This window comes from Perna viridis, chromosome 1, assembly GCF_037379345.1.
Source record: "Perna viridis isolate PV_CMFRI_1.1 ecotype Kerala chromosome 1, ASM3737934v1, whole genome shotgun sequence".
Lineage (NCBI taxonomy): Eukaryota > Metazoa > Mollusca > Bivalvia > Mytilida > Mytilidae > Perna > Perna viridis.
In genome coordinates this window covers 8,206,551-8,230,403 of record NC_142445.1, presented here as the reverse complement: position 1 = coordinate 8,230,403, position 23,853 = coordinate 8,206,551, and the positions used below count along the sequence as shown (strand labels likewise).

The following is a 23,853-nucleotide window of genomic DNA, read 5'->3' as shown; positions in this document are numbered from 1 at the left end:
AAATATCTACAAAAGCACTGCCAAATTCACAGCTTGCGTTTACATAACAATTCAAGACACAATTACCATACCAATATTATAATTACAATACTGTTATACCAGTAATCTGTTATAAGTGGACAGACATTAAATAATATGTGCATGGCACAGTTTCATGTTAAGTGCAACTTGCTCTCTAGCTTCCAGACCGGTTGTCTGTTCACGTCCAAGTACGTCTGATAAAGAGTAATCAAGGGAACCAAGGTTATAGCGGTAATCAAAAGAATGTAATCAAGGGACAAAGACCAGATTTGGAAAACAGACACACACAACAAAGAACACAAAGCAACCAAAATCACACATACAAAGTACAAAAGCAAATGAGCAACTCGGACTCCACTAAAAACTGGGAGCATGGACCAGGTGCACCGGTAGGGTAAGCGTCCTCTGCCTTTCTAGAAACACACACCGAGTTGTTCATAAAAAGTCAAGTCCAGGGTAGACAAACGAGGGAAGGAAAACTATGACCCGTTGAATAAATCAGTTTTCATGGTGCTGATGGATACACCATAACGATCCACGAGTTCATGATAACGACCATAAAACTTCTGTAGTGATGACTTTAATCTTGTAGCAACATAACCCTGTTCCAGAAGTCTATTTGTTAGAGTTCTAGCGCGATACAAAAAGTCTGCGTAGTTTCGGCAAGCTCTGGCATAACGTATGAGTTGTGATATGAACACTCCATACGCAGGAGCCGAAGGGATGTTGCCACAGATGAAAGGAAAGTTGACAATTCTGAATGAAAAGTCATCACGTTTGTCGTAAAGTTTGGTCAATAGTTTTCCTTTACCATCGATTTCTAAGTGTATGTCAAGATATGAGGCTGACTTCACAGTGTCTGTAGTATTCTTCATCTCAAGTTCTTTTGGGCAGATGCGATGTATCAATTCCCCGAAATTAGGATTGTTTTAAGATAATCAGTCATTCCCAAATAATGGGTACAATTACATAATTACAGTGTCGCCGGCAATATTCCATAAATTACCAGCTTAAAATTTGTTTCGGAGAAGTTTCTTTTTTGTTCTTAGAAGTTGGAATATATACTAACATAAAATTATATTTCGTGGTGATGTAAATCGTAAATAATTTTGTGTGATTTTAACATCCATTATCCGGAAATCACTCCAAATACGAATGTCGCTTAGAAAAAGTCCAAATGTAGGTGTGAAATTAACATCCTTCTTTTCATCCAATTCATATAAACTTTCCATTTTTATTTTACACCATATTATATTTTAATTATATATTACTTTCTTCATCGCATGATGTTGAATACACTTTGACCAAGAAACTAAATCAATGTCGCCGATAAACGTATAACCTACCATAACGAATGTTGAGGTACGGGCAGGAAATATTCATATGACAAGAAAACCTGATTCATATGACTTTAAGAAGTGTTGATATATTAATTTTTTAAATGCTACCTCTAACTTTTGTTACAAGGTTATGAAAATTGAAAAAAATACTTTTTGTTCTGTATTTTCCCATTGTCGCATATAAGAACCTAACCTACGTTACGCATAATTTTGTAACATATTTTCAGGGACAACTCATATGATTCAAAGTTTCTTTAAAATACACATAATTCTTCTCAAGAATCAGTTTTATGAAAGCAAATCAAGAAAATTGTTGCATATATCCAAATTAATAATAATAAACCTAACCTCCGTTTTAATAACCTCCGTTACGCAGTTGTTACCGGACCTTTTTATCGGTATCAACGGCTGTTGACACCGCCGGAAGTCATTTTTGTAGCAGACAGCTTTTGTTGAAAATAATACAGCACGACAAAAGAAAGATATAAAGAATATTTTTATCGATTTTTGAAAGGTAAGTTTGCTCATTTATTCCCCATGATGCAAGAAACATTAAAACGTACAATAAACGTTTTCTCAGCCATTTTCTCATATATAAGACTCTACAACACAACTTTGCTAAAATACGACGACTTTCACAACTTCAATAGCGGTGTATAGCCAATATTATCCAGATTTTCGAGACTTCATGAATGTTACGGAGGTTATGCTAATAATAAAAAAAATTAACATGCATACACGAAAATAACAATTAAAAATTTGTTTACATTGTTACAGATCCCGTTTTAGTCAATCAATTACCACCTATGAGTATCAAATATTGATGCCTTTCATTAACAACACTTTTGATATACGTTACGGAGGATAGAAATTAAAAAAAAATTAATCATTTGTTCCAGGCAAGACTTAATTCTCCTATGGTTACGATAATCGAAGAATATTTTTTGTTCCATTGTCTTGATAGTCATTACATTGAAATACTAACTGTGATATATACGTTCGATGTTGGTAAGTGCTCGAATTTGCCGTTATGGAGGTTTTTAATTTCGTTACGGAGGATAGAAAAAAAATATATGATTATCGATTGACGCCTATGCTTCATAGTGGAGTATAAATACATTATAATATCTATGTAGGTGCGGGCACGCGAGTGTATGAGTATTATGCATGTCCCCCAGATTAGTTGCGCATGTGCGTGTATGAAAACAAGCCTGTTCATTTCGTTCTATTTTTATTTTCAGACAATGCCACTGAGTAATGCAGAGAGACAGAGACGTTATAGGGAGAAACAAAAAGCAAAAAACCCAGTTACATATCTCAAGAAAGAAGCCCAAAGGAAAAGAGAAACATATATTCCATCGAATTTACTTTCCCCCGCTGCATTAAAGAAAAGACGAGAAGAGCTATGTAAGAAGTCAAAGCGACATTACAAGAAAGTAAAAAGAGTCAAAAATGATACGATCGAAGTTGCAAGACCTTCCTCCTCATTAACAATGATAGTCAAATTGCCAATCAACAACATAAACAAGGGAAAACAAGTGAGAAAAACATATCGGAGGTCGTTGAGAACAGCGTACAGGAAAAATAATGAACTGTTAGGAAAGAATTCAGAACTGGAAAGAAAGAATAAAAGGTTACAGAAAAGAATTGAGCGTTTGAACAAGAAGAAACCCTCGATGACGTTGACATCTACAGATGCAGAGGACGCAGACATTTCAAGTTTGGATAGTTCTATCAATAACGAAAGAATACCTATCAATGAAATGACCCCTAGAAGCAAAACAAGAACAGAAGTAAACTCCTTGCAGCTAGATAGGAAAAGGGCAGCACAAGTTAGAAAACAACTCTTACTTTCTAACACAGTACTTCATAGCATTAGGTCATCAGTACAGCAGAAAAAGAAGAAAGGGGTTAAATCAGTCTGGTCCGGGTTGATGTCAAGATATCGGTGTGCATCTGCCTTGAGTAGATCACTTGGGGTAAACAGAAAGAAAGTTAATGATTTGTCAAAAGAGAGGAAAGGCAAAGCTATGTCCGAACAGGTGAAGGGCGTGGTAATTGAATTCTTAGAGAGAGAAGATAACAGCACTACACTACCAGGGAAAAAAGACACTAAAACGACAAATAAAGAAACTAAGCAGAAGCATGTTTTGTCAGATTATGTAATGAACCTGTACGAAAAGTTCAAGCTCGAAAACCCAGAAATTCAGATGTCGAGAACGGTCTTTTATAAGTTAAGACCACCGCATATAATTCTCGCAGATTTTGCCAACAGAAAAACCTGTCTGTGCTCTAAACATCAGAACCTGGCTTTGAAAATAAAGGGTCTAAACAATGTAGGCTTGAGGTGCTCCAAAAATCCTGATATGCTCATCAAGGAGTTCACCATCAATGAGGAGATCTTAGAACAGATAAACTCGCTGGAATCTACTACAATCAAGTTCACTCAGTGGAAGAGAGTTCCAGATGGAACGAAAATGAGGTTTAAAGAAATAGAAGAAACAGTAACAAAAGCAGACTTCTGCGTCAAATTTGATAAAGATCTGACAGAATTCAGGGATCACGTTGATAGAGTTCATACCCAATACAGTCAGCTCAAAACCCTTCGCGAAAACCTTCCAGAGAATGAAGTTTTAATATGGATGGATTTTGCGGAAAACTTTGGCTGTGTCTCAGTTGAAGAGGTACAATCAGCTTACTGGAATGCTGCCATGATATCTCTGCATACTATGGTAGTTTATTATCCTACTGGTACGGACAACAAAATACAGAGCTATGTTGCTGCTTCAGATGTTCTGTCACACAATGCTACAGCAGTCTACACAATCCTTAAAAAAATGATAGCTATCATGAAAGAAGACAATCCAAACCTCAAAAGAATACATTACCTAAGCGATTCCCCGACAAGTCAGTATAGGAATAAAACAATATTCCAGTTTATTGCAATGCACGATCAGGAATTTGGAATGTCAGCTCGATGGAGCTACCTTGAAAGTGGTCATGGCAAGGGGCCATGTGACGGGCTTGGCGCAAGTGTCAAGAGAGCTGCGGATAATGCCGTCAAGCAAGGCAAGAGGTCGATTCAGTCTGCAGACGATTTTATGATATGGGCTACTGGAGCTCGGGAATCTGGGAGTAGAGTGAAATACATATCTTACAACCAGGAGGATTATGATAACTCAGAGAAGATTTTGTCGGAAAGAATTACACCTGTTGCTGTCAAAGGAACATTCAAAATTCACTATGTCATAGGAAATGGAATAACCGAAGTATATACAAGAAATACGTCATGCTATTGTAAGGAATGTATTGTTGATATTTCTACATCAACATGTGTAGGGTACACGCTTCATCGACTTGTAAAGGACAGTGGTAACGAGGGCATTGTAGAAGCTCTGGCAAGTTCAGATCAAGAGGGAGAAACAGGAGAAGGAAGAAATCTAGAAGGAGTAGAAATAAACAGACACCAGCAGGAGACTGTTGCGCTAGATAAACTTTCGAAAGAAACTTGGGTTGCAGCAATGTACCAACGAAAATGGTACATAGGACAAGTTATAGATTTAGATCAAAATGATGAAGAAGTCAATGTGAAGTTTATGACACAGGCTGGTCGATATGGGGAGAGCTTCAAATGGCCAAAGGAAGATGACATAATCTGGATAAAATTGGAGCACATTTTATGTGTTATTGTGTCTCCTCCTAAACCATCGGGGAAAAGGATAAAAACTTATACCATCCCATTAGATGACTTGAAGAAAATCGAGATCCTCGCTAAAACACATGCCTAAAAAACTTTGATGTACTTGTCATTCCAAACATGTTATTGTGATGTTTTGGTAATATATGTGAATTAAATGAGAAAAAATAACCTCCGTAACACGAAAATATAATTGAAAATAATATATTTCGTCTTAATGTCATTGCAAGTTATATAAATTTGTCTAATATGGCCAGTAAAATATCACTGTTGGTTACAAGAAATATCAAATTAACGATATTAAGTTAAGATAAAACAATCTCGTGAATGTTCATGAATCGTTACGGAGATTATTGCATAAAAGGTCCTTTTAATTTAAAAATACATATAATTTGATATAAAAAAACAGTTGTCTAGTTTGTATCTTGTCTGTGAGTTGTTGTAAAATGTACGCAATAAATATTTGAATGTTACTTTGTATCAACATTTGCATACTGTTTTTTTCTTAACCTCCGTAACAAAGTTGGGCATGTGGATATGCCACATGAAACATGCGCAATAGTAATTCAAAACATATTTATTAGATCATTTTGGAAAGCTGTAATATGAAACTATAATAATATACAATAAGACCTTTTTATATGTTAAAATTCATTACTTCTCTAGTACTGCAAACTTGTAATATGAATTAATTATAAAAAAAACTCTCTTGATTCAGACATTTTATTTGTTTATTTCTTTCTATACATTGCAGAATAATACCATTAATTATTTTGTTATGGTGGTATATGTAAGCCTTTTCACATGAGCCTTGATAAACATCATGTGTTCCTCTTCTTTAATTATTAAGGCTGACTTTATAAAACACTAACTTCCGTAACGTTCACATCTACCTTAACATCTTAAAAATTCTATAACTTGAAAACTGCTTTGATGGTGCGAGTGAAATTTTGGAAATTGACAGACCAGATATAGATACAAAATGGTATACCATTTGTCCCTCTGTTCAGTTGACATTTATTTTTATCAGTTTCTACAATCTAATTGTACCCATTATTTGGGAATGACTGAATACGTCATCTATATAGCGGAAACTGAGATTGAAGGATCTAGCCAAACGATATTCTTTCTTTCTGATCAGATCAGCTATAAAGTCAGTCTCATAAGAGTGAAGGAATAGGTCAGCAAGTAAAGGAGCACAATTTATTCCCATTGGAATGCCGACCGTTTGTTGAAAAACACGTCCACCACACTGGACAAATATGTTGTCAATGAAAAATTCCAGCATTTTGTAAACATCTTCCTCTGTATATTTGGAAGATGATTTGGAATTATTTCTTACAAAGTATGAGGAATCTCTACCAAGAACTATATATTTGTATCTAGGTGTACCATCTTTTTTGGAAAAACAACGATGTATAATGTTTTTAAGTCGGGACTTCAACCGAGCGTGGGGAATAAAAGTATACAGTGTTGAAAAATCATAGGTTTTTAATGCTATTATATTCAGATAATAGTCTTGAACTGATTGTCTCCAAAAGATCTTTCGAATTTTTCAGGATCCACATTGAATTAATACCACTACGGGAGTAACAAGTGTTGTGGAAGGACTGTAGACCCTCTTTGACAGTTGTAAGTATAGAAGTTAAAAGTTTTGAAAGAGGTTTGGTGGAACAATTTGCAGATCCAGCTATGAAACGTTGTTTGTATGGATTCTTGTGAAGTTTAGGAATCCAGTACATAGACGGTAAATCACAATCATCGTCCTTGGTGGAGAGACCAAATGAGGATAGCACAGATTTATGGTTTTCCACAATCTCCTCTTTGGAGAGAGTGGTAGCAGTGTAGGTCTTATCACTGCTATTACTTTCTACGTCTACCTATGATAATAAACATTGGATATAAAACGTTTTGCAGACAAAAACAATGTTGTTTTGGGTTTTATCTGCTGGTACGACAACATATTTGTCATGTATAGTAGACAATGTTTTTGCTACATCGCGGTCTTTGAAAACTGATGTAGCCTTGGCACTCATTGACCTACTTAAAACTTTCATTCGTTTCAAAATTAAAGACCTCACGGCCTTTAACCACTCTGACAGAGAATCAATGTCTTCTTGTTCTCGTTTTATCCATTTACTTGCACAGTCCTCGACGGCATCCATAAGAACTTTAAAGTTTTAATTCCAATTTATGGAGCGTGGTTCACGGTACTTGGGACCTTTAGAAAGGATATTACGCAGAGATTCGTTTTCGAAAATGGTTAAATCTCCCGTAACAACGTGACCAGAAGGACAATATTTGAATGGAGAGGTTTTGCAAGAACAGTCATGTGGTTTAGCCTTGAAGTCCTCAATCTCGAGGTTCTGCAATAGCCTTTTATAATTGAAAATTTTGGATGCGATGGGTGAAGTATAGGAATATGAAATAATTGGTATGGATTTGTCTTTGAAATATGGGGGAATTTTGTTGGTAACGCTTTTGTGATGGAGTATGTTAGCCAAATTAATTGCATCTATACCTTTGTTGACAAACGGTAGTGGAAGAAATGATCGTTTTTCTTCATCTTGACTTTTCACACAAACTGGTTTAGAGAGTCTGTGGAAACCAATATCCAAAATGATGGCAACAAGTCTGTATAATGATGAGGTGGGGTCAGAAACAGGAGTGTCAAGACCTGTTATGTAAAGGGAGTGTAGTAGAGTGAGAGGTATAGAATAAAGTTTGGTTCTAATGTGATGAAGTCCAAGAGGTTTTTGTATGAAAGGAAGGAGACCATCTATGGAGACATCATGTAACTTAGGTGACGTATAGTGGCGATGGCCATGACTCCTTTTCCGTCTTGGAATTTCATCATCATACTGAGAGAGTTCACAATATAAGTTAAAATCAAAATTTTCAATTACAATGTTCCATAATACATCACGTAAATGTTCTGTTAATGCATGCACGACCATACACATCAGTAAATGGTCTATCACATATAGTAAAAGCACCAGGTGTATAGTTTGGTATAACTGTCCATAGTTTTGTAATGAAAAATGATCTGTTAATTTCAGTAAAGTTTTTGGAAAACTTCCAGAAAGGGGCTAGTAGTATTGATTTATGCAAGCATCGAAATCTGTCGAAGTCACTATCGTTACTCATACGATCATGCCATTCGGACGATTGTTTCGTGTTTATAGCACTTTGAACTAACGATTTCCATATAGCTTTGCACGGAAAGTGTCCATCTGAAATGTAGTCCAGGAGATACGCACGTTAGATGTGTCATAGTTTTCCTTTCCTCTTTCGTCTACCCCGGACTTGACTTTTTATGAGCAACTCGGCGGGTGTTTCTAGAAAAGCAGAAGACGCTTACCCTACCGGTGCACCTGATCCATGCTCCCAGTTTAGTGGAGTCCGAGTTGCTCATTTGCTTTTGTTACTTTTTATGTATGATTTTAGTTACTTTATGTTCTTTGTTGTGTACGTCAGTTTCCCATGTCTGGTTTTTGTCGGATGTCCCTTGATTACATTCTTTTGATTACCGCTATAACCTTGGTTCCCTTGATTACTCTTAGATCATATTTTGACATGTTTCAACAGCGTCTGGTATAAATCCAAGATGTATATGCTTATCATCATTTGGAAACCAAAAAAGTCTTGTCATGAATATTGTTTTTGATAAATAAGTTGTATCCATATTGCAAAGTTTTTTGAAATAACATCCGCTGATGTATGTACATCTCTATTGGATATATCCTTAGAATACTTCGACACATATCAGAACGATTTAAAGTGGGAAGATTCAGAATATGTTATACGATGAAGTGTTGAAAACTGTTTACTAAAGAAACATCATTAAATTTCATTTTGGACCACATTTCGCAGCCATACAACGAGTCGGCAGAACAACAGTTTTATATAAATTTATAAGTACAGACGGATTCGTAGATTTAGCTGATATTCCGTTCAAAGCAAAGTATGCATTTCTTCCCTTCCTACATTCATTCTGTGTTCTATTAATCGATTTGAATTTTAAGTTTATGTCAATCCCTAAGTGGGTATAACTTTCTGCAAAAGGTATAAGTTCTTCACCTGTACGCCACAAAAACTGCACCAATCCTTTAGACAAACTAAGTGAATATTTTTTTACATTTTTTATTTGTTTTTCATAGCCAGGATTTTACATCCTAACCCTATATCACCACCTGACCAGGGTGTTACAGCTGGGTAATACGAAACAATATTCTAAATATAATGACCATGTTTTTCTATGATTATAAACAAAATTGATCAAAAATGAAACTCAATATATAAAAAAAGATAAACCTTCCTAGACTGTTTGGACTCATACCACGATTTCATGAAAATAATAAATACTCAACAAAAACTGTTTACAATTATAATTTAAGGAAAAACATGATGTATAGGGGTCCAGTATCTATTGTATGACAATAACTTACTGTTTTTCAATGCAACATATTTTTCAAGTTGTTGATACTGTTTTATAACTCTTTTCAATTCTACAATATTTGGGTTTTTTCCTTGAGTTTACACTTAAAAATATAATTTTTTGCAATCAATATTAATAAGTTCAAAAACAAATAGCTTTCGAATAATACCCAAAATTGATGTGTTATAGAACAATCAAAAATAAATGTTCAATTGTTTCTACTTCTGTTTTACAAAATGTACAATATTTAATATCCTTCAGATGAATTTTAAACAAGAAATTATTTGTTGGAATTATTCTATGTACAAATTAATACTGAAAATTTAGTAAATATGTGTCTTTGCAACACTTCCGTAGTATGACAAAGAAAACAGACTAATCAGCTATTTCTTGACCAACAACATTTTCACACTGAAAAAATTCCTTTGAAAGTATATGTACAATCTCCCTGATCATATTTTTATATACAAATATAATTTTTTTTTATTATTTAAGAGCGGTAAAAAAATTGTCTTCGGCAACAAAATTGTTTAAAGAAATGTCATCAGACCTTTTCTTCAAACAATCCTTTATATATTTTGGTATTTTAGAAATAAGACTGTAGTACTTCATAAAATTATTTGTCAAAAGTTTATCCTTAATTTTATGAAATGACATAAATTTTTTGTTTTGAGGATCTATAAGATTGTATACATACTGTATGCCAAAATGTTTCCAATGAATGTAAATTCTGCCACAGGTACAAAATTTAATATATCCAGAGATAATATCTCTCTCAAATTTTCTATAGTACAAGGTTTTGCAGTGTAAAAACTAAAAAACACATCTCTCTAAAATGAGTTCTTTAGGTTTAATGCAACCTCCTTTATTTTCTCTTTCTCAAGGCTCAATACCCTTTCACCACCAAATAATTGCAAATCCGACATGATTATTTTTTGCCAACCCCAATCTATATTCTCAATAAGTCTTTTAATCCAACCAATCTTCAAATATACACAAAAGGATTCCAAATGTATCATTCTTAGTCCTCCCTGTGCAATATCACCAATCAATGTTTTTTGTTTCAACTGCTCAGTTTTCCCATTCTAAATAAAGCTAAAAAAACTGAGAGTTTAATTGATTCAACATATATTGGTTGAGGTTGGGCAAGGAGGTCAAAAGATGAACAATTTTGGAAAGAGCCAATGATTTAACTACAGTTATTTTTCCAAACAAACTAAGTTTTCGATGTTGCTAGCTTTTAAAAATCATAGAAATTTCCTTAATTTTTTTTGGAAAAATTAATGTCTATTATTTTATCAAGATTTAGTGAAAAATCTAGGTCAAGTATTTTAAAATTTGAATGTGCCCATAGCAAATTAAAATCTGGACAGAGTATATGGTCAGAATACCTTTTACAGCCTACCCAAATAGCTCTTGTCTTAGATTTGTTCATGACTTTATAAAAGGATTCAAAACAAAGAAGTGTTTCATGTAAAGACACTTCACTACCATCTAACATAAAAAATGTATCATCTGCATACTGATTTATCAGAGGTTCAGTATCATTTATAACAACACCACCAACACTGGGATTTGCTTTCAGTTTTAATGCTAATAATTCCACACCAATAATACATAAATAAGGAGATAAGGGGTCACCTAGTTGACATCCATGACTAAGTTTAAAAAATTTGGACATGTGACCATTATTGATAACAACCTTTTGCACATAAATAAAAACTTTCAAACCATTTACAAAAAGAAGGTCCAAAGTTGAAACTATTGACAGCCTTTTTAAAAAAATTCCATTCGATAGAATCAAATGCCTTCTCAAAATCTACTAGTAATAAGCCAGTCATATTTCTTCCCTCTAAATAGTGCATAATATCATACAAAAGTCGAGTATTTTTACCCATAAATCTTTTTTCCATAAACCCTTTTGTGAATCGCTTATAATGAATGGCAGAACTGGTTTTATACTGTTAGCAATAGCTGCTGAGGCAATCTTAATATCTGTATTCAACAGACTTATCGGACGCCAGTTACCTAAAATTTGACGATCTTTTCCCTCTTTAGGTATGCATGTAATATCTCCTTGATACTGAAAATCAGAGAAGTTACCACATTCATAACAATATTGTAAAGAATGACAAACATAAGACCCAATATCTCTCCAAAAAAAAACTTATAAAAGTCTACAGTAAAACAATCAGATCCCGGGCTTTTTCCATTCTTCATCTTTTTCAAAGCTTCTGCACACTCTTCAAAACTCAAGTTTCCTTCACACGATTCTTTTTGTTCATCAGTTAATTTTACATCATGATGAAAAAAAGTGTCATCAAAATCATCAATGGTCTTGGTGGTATATAAAGTCTTGTAGAAATTTTCTTGTTCTGTCAAGATATCTACCTGATCTGATACATGATTACCTTGATCATTAATAATTTCAGAAACCGTTTTGTATATATAGTTTTTTTTCTCTAATTTACAAAAATATTCACTACATTTCTCTCCACTTTCATGCCAATTAGCCTGGGATCGAAGTATTAAACCATCAACCATTTCACCTCTAAGGCTCTCCAATTCGAGCTTTCTTTTATTCAGCTGAGCAAATTTAATTTCATCTGGATCTGAATTTATACTGTTTTCCAAACTAACTATTCTTTTTCAATTTCCTGGTACAAAAACTTTTGCTCTCTAGATTTTTTAATGCTATAAGAGATAGAAATGGTTCGAATCTTCATTTTCAAAACTTCAAAAAATACCTGGTCACTACAAGATAAACTGACAGTTACAGGATCATTTATATCACCTCAACTATAATATTCAGTCACAGTATCTTTTATACATTTTTTCACCATACTTATGTAATCAACGTCATGTAATAACTGTGAATTGAACTTCCAATAACCTCTTCCTCTCTTAGCAAGGCAGGGTGTAAAAGAAAAAAACAATAGCCGAATGATCAGTTTTATACCCTGGGATAATTTTAGCTGTTTTCATCATGGAGAAAATATCCTCCCACACAAGAAAATAATCAAGACGACTGCTTTATTGGTGAGCATTGTCGCCATGTATACTTTCTTGTGTCGGAGTAACACGTTATCCAAGGATCTAACAACCCTAGAGATTCAATCATCTCCTCTAGTTTTTTCCTAGTATTTGGATTTCTATTGTGTAAAATATTGTAAGTATCAATACTTTGATCTTGAACAAGGTTCCAATCACCGACAAACATTAAGCTAGTATTTGAAAATGAAGCAACTTTTTGTAATAACTCACTAAGAAATGTGGGTTCATCTGTATTATAACCATATAAACATACAAAAGTAAATCTATGTTCATATATACTCAAATCTAAAATTATATAATGACCATTTTCATCACAAATAGAATTATGTACTGTGAAATCAAACCCAGGCTGAAACATAATGCTAACACCTGCACTTCTATTATTAAAATGACTAAACTAGCATTTATATCCCCTACTCATCCTTCCATTCTTTTTCAATATCTTGAGAACTACGAGATTTCTGAAAGCACGCAATAGAAGTTTTTATTTCATTTTACCCAGTTAAAAATATCTGACCTTTTTTACAGTTAGAAAAATGCCCCTAACATTCATAGACAAAACTGTTATGTTATCTGTCATAATAATAACTGAATGTTATAAAGGTGAAAAAATAAGCCATACAGTCTACAGTTCTGCTATAAAATTCACACAAACATACATACCTACACACACACATATTAGCAAGATGATGCACTGTTCTATATTTAAATACAATATGCATTTGGAAATATGTCAGTTAGGCAATTATAAAGTACCGACTATTAAATGTAGATGCAATTGATAACTGTTACTATTTTTCACAAATTTTACCTTGTAACTGTTAATTATTTCATACTCAGTATTATGCAATAAAAATTTCATCATTTTAAAGAAGTTTCTTTTATCTTTTAATTAGTAGTAAATTCGTATGGTTAAACAAACAGAAGATCAGAGTAAACCATCTAATTACAGGCCATCTTTAATACCTATCTGCTGTAAATTACTTGAGCACATAATATTTAGCGTCGTTATGAAACACCTTGGTGCAACATGGATTCAGGAAATCTCATTCATGTGAATCACAGCTCTTACTAACAGTCGGCGATCTTGCTTCAAACCTGAACAAAAACCAACAGGTGGATGGGATACTTTTGGACTTTAGTAAAGCTTTTGGTAACTTCTTCACCTATATGCCCCAGAAACTGCACCAATCCTTTAGACAAACTATGTGAATTTTTTTTTAAATTTTTTATTTGTTTTTCATAGCCAGGATTTTACATCATAACCCTATATCACCACCTGACCAGGGTGTTACAGCTGGGTAATACAAAACAATATTCTAAATATGATGACCATGTTTTTCTATTATAAACAAAATTGATCAAAAATGAAACTCAATATATAAAAAGATAAACCTTCCACTCTCACACTCATACTTGCAATTTATAGACTGTTTTGACTCATACCACGATTTCATGTCCCTCACCAACGATTATTGATAACCTCAATGACTGGATAAGAGATTTCCTAGGTGGACGAAAACAAGAGGTTGTACTAGAGGGCAAACATTCAGCATCATCAAATGTCACATCAGGTGTCCCTCAAGGAACTGTCCTTGGACCACTATTGTTCCTTCTCTTTGTAAATGACATGCCAGAGAACACATCATCAACAGTGAGACTTTTTGCAGACGACTGCCTCTTATACCGGAACATGAAAAACATGGAGGATGCAAAACAACTGCAACGCGATCTTGACACTCTGCAAAGATGGGAACGCACCTGGCTGACGGAATTTAATCCTGATAAATGTGAGGTCATAAATATCACCAACAAGAGGTCATATGTACATTTCGACTACAACATCCATGACAAGATTCTTACTCATGTACCACATGCCAAATACCTGGGACTTACCCGACTTGGAATAAACACATAGACAATATAACAAAGAAAGCCAATTCCACCTGTGCTTTCCTGCGACGAAACATCAGCAGTTGTAGCAAGCAAGTCAAAGACCAGTGTTATACTACATTAGTTAGACCAAATGTAGAATATGCTGCCACAGTATGGGACCCTCACACAAAACAGAACATCAACAAACTGGAACAAGTGGAGAAAAGAGCAGCACGTTTTGTGAATGGGAATTACTCAACCTACAGTAGTGTCAGTAAGATGATGTCAGACCTCAATTGGCCATCATTACAAGATAGACGACAAAACATGAAAGCAATAATGATGTACAGGATTGTCTACCATCTGATTGCAATTACATTGTAACAATACCTCACACCAGTCATTACCTCCACAACCAGAGGCCACTCAATGAGGTTAATCATACCCCACTCAAGAATCAAGATGCATCAGTATGCCTTCTTCCCCTCAGCCATCAGGATATGGAATGCCTTGCCAGACACACTAGCTGTTGCACCCACACTAGAGGCATTCAAAGTGGGAATCCTGACAGCAGAGTAAACGAACTTGGATTTTAATTGTATATACAGATTCTTTTAAATGTACATCCTTTGTCATCGTATGTAAATAGTGTATACAGCCAAGTTCGACAATACTCAGACATCTGAGGGATGAACTTAATAGGAAGAAGAAGAAGAAGGAAAAATGAAAATTTTGATATTTCTTTCTCAAGACATAGGTACATTCATTTAGCCATCAATTTATTGTTATTCAAAGCACACTTATTAAAATAGCCATTGCCATTCAGCAGATTTTTCTCTTTCATTTGATGTTAATTTCATTTTAATAAATGCAAGAGTTTTCACAAACATTCAATGTACACTCATACTTTATGGACCTTTAAAAAAGTGATTTTTTATCAGTTTAGATTGAAGATCAGAATGGATATAGCAGTCACTAGAGCCTTTAGATCTATAAAACGTGATAGCATCTGCAAATATCTTATGCTACGACAGGAAAATAGTTCCATAAGCATTCCCCATTAAGGATCAAATGCAGATAGTTGTGTCCACTTTGTAGATATTTGTAATATTTCAAGTTAATTCTTTGTTATTTATGCCAATAAACAACCCATTAAACAACTTTTACTGCAAACTAAATATGCTGATAAATTTGGTTTGTATTAACAACGGTCCAATTAAAAATAGTTATCCCTTACCTCTTAGCAGTACACTTCCTATTTTATTTCTATGCATTTACCCAATTAAACCAGTCGTTCGGTATCGAAAAATTCAAGTTGCCTATTTATGTTTTGACGCATAATAAACCATTTGATTTTTAGTTAGAAATGAAAAACCTACGATATTATAAATAGTCATCAATCATAGAATTGAAATATAAAGAAGAATGCTGAGTACCAATTGGAAGAGCTGTCTTCAGATATTTCATGCAGGCCTTGGCGGATAAAAGGAGCAGTGGTTCCAATCAAGAAGCTTGAAGAAAAGGGTTTCTGCTGGCTGTTACTTGCCCTCATCATTTGGCCATTTTTTTTCTCAAAAGGTTAGCATAACCCCCTAAACCGTCCTGATGTATCGCCCATGGAATTGTGTATTTTTATTACCTTGTGACATCTGAAGCCCGCAGATGACAAATTAAAATGAAACTACACCTAGAAGATGGTATAGGAATTTCGATAATGCATTTCTTTGGAATTGTCACTTTTTTGAGTCTGGTGTTATTGCTTTTTGCAATAATCATTCTATTTGGATATTTTGCCCATTTGTATGTTATTATGATAGAGCTGTAGTAGATCCAGGTCTTAAAACTGCATTACTAATGTTTCCTGCAACAGACACAATTTGTGAAATTATATTATGAGACATTATTGTATTTGTCTGTGGAACTAGGTAACCAGAAACTAATCGCTTTTACATGACACATAGAAGTATATGGAATAACTTGTAGCAATTGAGCTATTAAGTTTATCAACTGAGAAATGTAGCTAGTTGAGAGGAACAAGTTTTCAAGGATGATTTATTTCAACGATTGTGAATTAAATTTGAATGATTTAACAGACAATGTCAAAGTAGAAGAACCCAAATTTATGAAGAACAAGAGTCTCCCAGGAGCCTGAATCACTCACCTGGTTAAATATTGCCTTTTTAGGGCAATCAATTTAAAGCTGCATTAGCTGTCATTTCATAAATTTTGGTTTCTGTTGAAGTATACCTCAACTTCGAATTATTTCTACTAAATTGTACTTTTCCTGTATAACTTCATTTGATATCCACAAATAAAATGCATTAATTACATGAAATAGGTGTCTACATATTTATTGTCTTGCAAGACAAAAAATCGACCTGGATAAATCCGTATGCAAGTGACTTCTTGTGACCTTAATCCGTGCATGTACTGTAAGGGTCATTTCTTTTATAACAAATCTGATTGCAAAGCAAAAGTGGTTATTCAACAGTAAGGAAGACCGACGGACTTGAGCCGTAAAAGAAAAAAGTTCGAATATAACGCAAGGATCCTTTTGAAATTTACCTTTTGAGACATAATGTGGCTCAAATATGGTCATTATTTATTTGAAAACTAATCAAGAAATAGATGAAATGAAATGAAAACAAGACACAAAAAATAATTAGATCAGAGCTATTGATCTTCTCTGATTTAAAAAACATTGTTTTCACAATATTCTGTAGATATTATCGACATTTATTGCTTCAATTGCATTACTACTAACTTATTTCATTGAATCAGCAAAATTCAGTAGAATGAAAACTGAACATATTTGGCAGCTAATGCAGCTTTAACAAGGAGTTGTCCAACAATTTTGACCCAAGAAGATTTTGGTAGGACTTATCATAAGGATCATTTCAGCAACTGAAAGTTTCTTTCATTCATAGTTTTCAACTACTGGCTGAAAACTGTAAAAAAAAAACCAAACAAACAAACAAATAAAAACCCTGTCACTTTTCACCTTTCAAGGGCAATAGCTCTTACAAGGAGTCATCTGACAACTTCGATTCCTCAAGACTTTTGTAAGCCTTATAATAAGGATCATTTCAGCTATTACAAGAATTTGGCAAAACTTAAGTGCTTTGGAGATGTATTCGAAAAAACTACTCTCTGACCACTATGATCTATTTTTAGCAACGGCAGCCATGTTTTTCAAAGGATAAAAAATCCTGATGTCAGTTCTATGCAGGATACCACAAGGAACATTCTTACTGAGTTTGGTTCCAATTGAAAGGTCATGTCAGAGGAGAAAATTTTTGAAAGATAATTTTGAAAATGGCAAAAAAATGTTGAAAAAGGGAAATAACTCCAACACAGCTTAACAGATTAAAATGAAACAGATTGATCTCATCATGCTTAACACATTTATCTTGTCAGAATTCGGCTAAACCAAACGGTTTCAGAGATATATGCGAAAAACTACTGTCTGACCCCTATATTCTATTTTTAGTAACAGTGGCCATGTTTTTCAACAGATAAAAAAAATCCTCACTACAGTTCTATGCAGGATACCACAAGGAACATTCAAACCAAGTCTGGTTCCAATTGGTCCAGTAGTGTCAGAGGAGAAGATTTTGGGAAAATTGTTAATAACAGACGACAGGGACGACTGACAAGTACAACGGACGCCAAGTGATTGTAAACAACATCAAAAAAAGGGAAATTTTTCAACATAGCTTAACAGATTAAAATCAAAATTTGATAGATATCATCATGATATACACTAATCCGAATTTCCTCTGACCCTGCGACCCTCCTCTTTTTTATTTGGATATTGGTATGTCGGGTTGGGACATATCAATATCCAAATAAAAAAAAAGGAGGGTTGCAGGGTCAGAGGACTAGATGTACACTTTTACCATGTCAGAATTTCGCTATTTGCTAAATCTAATGATTTTAGAGATATATGCAAAAAACATCCGAGTGACCCCCTATGTTCTATTTTTAGTAACAGCAGCCATATTTTTCGACAGATAAAAAATCCACAAATCAATTCTACGCACAATACCCTAAGGAACTTTGTTACCAAATTTGGTTCTAAATGGTCCAATAGTTTAAGAGGAGAAGAGTTTTCAAAAACTGTTAACAACATCAGACACCAAGAGATTGCAATAGCTCACATGGCCTTCAACAAGGTGAGCTAAAAAGTACAAAAAAGTAATATTCATTTTATATTTAATTTGCTATTCCATAATTGAAAAGCAAGAAACATTCACTCAATATCACAATTACATACACATATTAATCTCATATTGGTACCTGTGGATTCAGATCTAAGACAGCTTTATGAACGATTTCTTTGCCCTTAGGAAAGATCTTAACGAAGTGAAAACATAATTCTGGATTTCAGATACATGTAACAACATAAAAAAAGATTATGGCTTTATCCACGTAATTCAGTCATTACAAGTTGTACCCAATATAAATAAGTAACCCTGCAAATGACATGAGATTAACTTTATATTTTGCAGTGAGGAATACTATTAAACTGTGAACTACAAATGTATACTGTTCATAATGCTTTTTGATAAAAAAAAAAGTAAGCAGACCATATTTCCTTCCATTACTCTTTTTATAAATTTGAATTAATTTCGTATAGAGTAAGCACTGCCTATCAGTTAGCTAACAATTGTAATACTAGTACATGTATGTGTGTGTACATGGATCATGTACATGTATGTGTAGGTTTCATTATTTGAAGCCCAGGTGTTTAAAAGCAAAACTTAGCTTGCCCTTATAGGCGACAAGAGTACAAAGAAATCTGGCCAGTGGTCAGATGCTCAGCTTAAAGAAGCTGTTAAAAGATGGGTACCTGAGATGGCTGAATTGGGTAGCCCTTACTTCTGGGGACAACAGGCCATATGAAATCAACTTTACCCTTTGTGGCCTTACTAGTAGGGAGGTCGGTAGTGCGTTTATCGATATTCTTGCGAGAGCAAAATTCTCAATTTTGAGTCAACTTTAACACGTTAGAAAATGGTTAAAAATCCATTGCATGACCAAAAAAAATATATGTAATTGAAGATGAGACATTTCTCTTTCTAAATATACAACTTTCATTGTTATTGGAGTTGATGGTCATTTGGTACAAACGTTTGAAGTGACGATACTTTGAGAAAAATGGCCGCCTGAAAAACTATGTGTCAAAGATCATACCTATTTCAAAATTCATTCCGCAAGCTATTACTGGACCGATTTTCTTCATTTATGGCTTAAATTTTTGGAAATATCTTCAATTTTGATAATCCGGTTGTCAGGCTAATTTTTTTGTTACAAAATATATTTTTTACGTAATTTTAAGGAAAAACATGTTGAAAAAAAATAGTTTTTGCGTACCCGGAATGCACTGACAGTCGGATTCCGAAAATTTAATCCTTTCTGCGTCCATCCGTAACCCTGGTTTCAGAAGAAAAACAATAATAGCTTGCGGAATCGATTGGATATTAGGGTGGACAGGGCGTGGTTTTCACAAAAATTAAAGCGGGACCGGTTATCGTTCTTGCTAACCGGATGTTACTGATCCGCCATAGCTTCTGTTAAGATTTTCGAACACTCGGGGATAAATGCCTTTTACCGACTGTTTTCTGAACGGATTTTTGACTGGTGGTGCAGACAACGATGGACCTAGGCCATGGAGGCCAATCACTTACGGTAAGTACCTAAATTATGTCTAATATAAGCCTAATCGCCCTGTTTCCGTAAGGTCAAATTCTAGAATGACCTTTTATCATCTGCAAGCTTAAAAACTATATTCACCTTCTTGGAAGGTCTGATTTTCGTTTGATTCTGCATAAGCTGATTTAAAAAAGATCACTCTCATTTAGCATTAGTTGGAATATGTTTCCATAACATTTTTATTAAAGGATGAATATGTAATGAGGTAAATTCTCCCAACGTTTGATTGCAATCCATTCAAAATCTTTCGGACTTTATCGACTTTCCTATATTATCGGAAGTCTCTGTATTTTACCTTGCTTTTTTTCTATTGGTTGGGAGAATCTGCACATATTGCATTTAATTTCCTTGATAATTCAATTTTAATTTATATGTAGTGCCCAATTTATATGAAACTCACATGTTTAAGCATAAACCTTCTTTATATTTATTTTAACTGTTTTATTTATTCAAAATTATCATATGTAGAAAAAAAAATCAACCTTAAATTGCTTCTTCAAATGATACACAACTTTTTTTTCTGGTTTTCATTTTATCAGTTCATATATATTAATTATGACTTTTATTAGAACAATTATCATGTAGCCCTGCTTGTACTTTACTTGATAAATAGAACTTATTTGATGAGATTTATATATGTGGCAATTGCATATTTTACATATGACCTGCATCTTCTTAAGTTTACTTTATATATTCATATTGTACAATTTTTAACAGCTAACTTACATATTCATTTTTTAGAGGATTGTAGATGCTCTACTTATTTAATATTCATATACATGTACAATTGCTTGGAAAAGGTTTAAAATCCTAGTAATATACATTATTTATCATTAAATTTTAATTAATTATGGTTTAATATTTTTTTGGCCTTTTTAGGATCACATTGATTGACTCATAATACCAATCTTTTGTTGTATGTATATGAAACATACTTGTACTATGTTTTTTCTTCTAATTATTGATTTATTTCAGAAGAAAGTATTAGTAAACAGGCTGCCTAAATATTTATTTTATTTTGTCATATAAAAAGTAAACTGTGATGTAAATTTTATTATGATTTAGTTTTATTTTCTGTTTGTTTTTCATCATTTTAGTTTCATTTTGTTGAGTTCTGGAGATATTTCGAATTCATGGTAAGTTAGTTTTTATACTTTGATTTAGTTTAGTAGCTTTATTTATTTTAATAATAAAACTTTTGAGTCTTTTAATTATGGTAACAAATAAGCATTTACATTTGAATCATACATTACTTACAAGAACTGTCGATTAGTTTTGTGTTTAGACTCTGCTTTAAAACTGCCTCACAGTACATATTCATTGAATACCACTACTTGTTTATTTCAGATGGCCTGAGCAGCATAGTGGGCTATGCTATGAGACGAATATGGGTCGAGTCTGAGGTAGGACCATGTGGGGTACAGTAAGTAGGGTAGTTCCAGACACACCTGAACCCGATAACCTGATTGGTAAGAGAGTTCAACAGTTGATAGAAGAACCAGACGGATCACGCAGCGAAATTATTCATATTAAGTTATTTAACATATCATTAATATAACCTTATAAAACAATCTTCTTGTTTTGAAATGAAGATAATTATTCTGGAAAAGGAAGTTTGGTGTTTTTAACTCCTCGCCACATCTTTTGTCAACCGCTTTGTGAGCAACCAACATCAAATAGTTTTACATTTTTTCAGATTGTTAGCAAACCAGATTATGATTTAATAGAAAGTAAACTAACTGTAAGTAAATTGATAAGGTAAATGATGTTAATAGGTGTAATGTCCTTATGTACATAATCTCTTTTGTAGATTTGGCAGACATAGTAGATTCTGGTGAAGAAACCCTTCTGGCCTGAAATGGAAACTTCAAAAAGTTCATTAAACTTAATCAAATGATGATATTTTGTTTATTATCATTTAATGTACATAATAGTACACATGAGGAAACAGCTAGGGCTTCAAAGTTCCATAGTGAAAGGATGCGCATTGGTTCAAGTCAATGTATTCATACAAATTTTCTCAATTTCTTGGGAAAACAGCATTTGTTTTTGAAATTTTATTATGTTAAAAGACCCTATTTAAACAAGAAAACATTACAAGACTACATTAGGAATCTTAGAATTGACCAGACCTTGATATAATATTATTTTGCCACTTTTTGCGGCAAAAATGTATGTTTATTTTGATTATCGTCTGGCTTCATTTAAGGTATAGGCCTAACAAATTTTCATCCACATTAAACATTTTATAGCAAAATAAGATGAAAGTATCTTCATGTGATAGCTTAGATTCTAAGCTTTAAAATGGTACCACATAAGTATATGGTAGGTTGATATTTTGATCAATATAAGCATAAATATGCGGTTTTTTTTTAAATCTGAAATTTTCAAAAATGTTCGATTTACCCCCATTTTTCAACATTTGCTTGTTGGTTTTTAAATATAATTCAATTATTTCTTGATAAAAATGTGTTTTTACATATTTAATCACAATAACAATAACTGTCATGTGCTAAAAACTGCTTTTAAATTCAAAATGTCTTTTTTTGTCTGACCTTTCGCCATTTTTTCCACTGAAAATAGCTCTAAAATTTACCCTAAAATGTAAATTTTCGACCTCAAAAAATTTTTTTGAGCTGAAAAACATGATTTTTCAAGTCAAGCAACTTTATTGCCACACAAAACAAGTGACAGAAAAAATTAAATATTTTTTTTGAATTCTTAGTAAGCAAAAATGTATTTTTTTGTTGAAAAAACGCATTTAAAAAAAAGGCGGTCTGCCGCAGTGTTTCTGATTCCAATGAAAAACAAATCAGAGGTTTTGACATAATATTTGTTTATTTATTTCTGTTTAATGGATTACTCTTGAAAGAACAGCAAAGTATCAGATTTCTGCTACCTTCCAATTTCCAAATATGAATATCCAAAAATGGCACTTTAATTCACGATGCTGTTGACACATAGCAAAAAAAAACTAAGTCCAAAGTGTTTTTTTGCCAATTTTAAAAAAGTGTAATTTTCTTTGTATCTAAGATACAAGTTTCCTGAATGGCTTAAATCAAAGTATGAAATGGCTTTATTTAAATGATTAAGACACAATGTATGAATTTCTTTACCTGTTTGACTTATGTGGGCCACAGAAGTGCCCAAAATGTGACATTTTTGCCTTCGCAAGAAAAATGACCAAAATTTTGAACTTTAAATTGTAATAACTTTTGAACCCCTTGACGGATTTTAAAAATTTTTGCACCAGTAAGTTACATTTCTTGGGCTCTTTCAAACTAATATAAACTTGTACATTTTTTATATACTTCATATTTTGACTGACCTCCCTATTACTAGGAACCATGGACATAGTGGGCCAACGGGAGGAGGGAACCACACTTGATGCAGGGTAAAGACCCCATCTGTAGTCAATCCTGTCAAGTCTAACAAATTTTGCAAAATAAAACAACCCTCCTAAGAACATGAAGAAGGCTTAATTGTTTGGACACGTAGGGCTGACATTATTTTTATATATATATAGTGAGTACCTACTGTAAGTCTAAGTATGAAATTCGACTCAACTGAAATACAATGAATTTCATGTGTGTAAGGCGTTAAATTGCAATTAATTACCAGGTATTTGAAGCCATTGGCGTTCTACTAAAAGACCTTTTGGAAAAGATCCGTAGACTTTGAACTTTGTAGTAGCCGGTCTTCGTCGTTATGAA

General features: G+C 33.5%; 1 protein-coding gene and 1 long non-coding RNA gene across 6 annotated transcripts in view; one reads left to right on the top strand and one right to left on the bottom strand.

Annotated features, from left to right (window-relative positions):
- Positions 1 to 23,853, bottom strand: part of LOC148627089 (transmembrane protein 69-like) — a 27,843-nt gene extending 3,990 nt beyond the window's left edge. Inside the window, exon 1 of one of the 3 annotated variants that reach the window (XR_015919697.1) lies at positions 23,759 to 23,852. Coding sequence is in view for 2 of the 3 variants with exons in the window: in XM_088567213.1 (XP_088423339.1) it covers positions 7,580 to 7,624 (45 nt within the window). In the remaining variant the exon portion in view is untranslated. Of the gene's footprint in view, positions 1 to 7,579; positions 7,713 to 23,758 lie in introns of those variants that run through there. The other 2 variants (XM_088567221.1, XM_088567213.1) reach the window with 2 other exon arrangements.
- Positions 19,355 to 21,959, top strand: LOC148627090 (uncharacterized). Of its 3 annotated transcripts, XR_015919710.1 has the most exons (3): positions 19,355 to 20,116; positions 21,238 to 21,276; positions 21,488 to 21,959. It is a non-coding gene; the product is annotated as an uncharacterized LOC148627090 (long non-coding RNA). The 3 variants fall into 3 exon arrangements; XR_015919699.1 differs by lacking the exon at positions 21,238 to 21,276; XR_015919709.1 differs by having other exon boundaries at positions 19,355 to 21,276.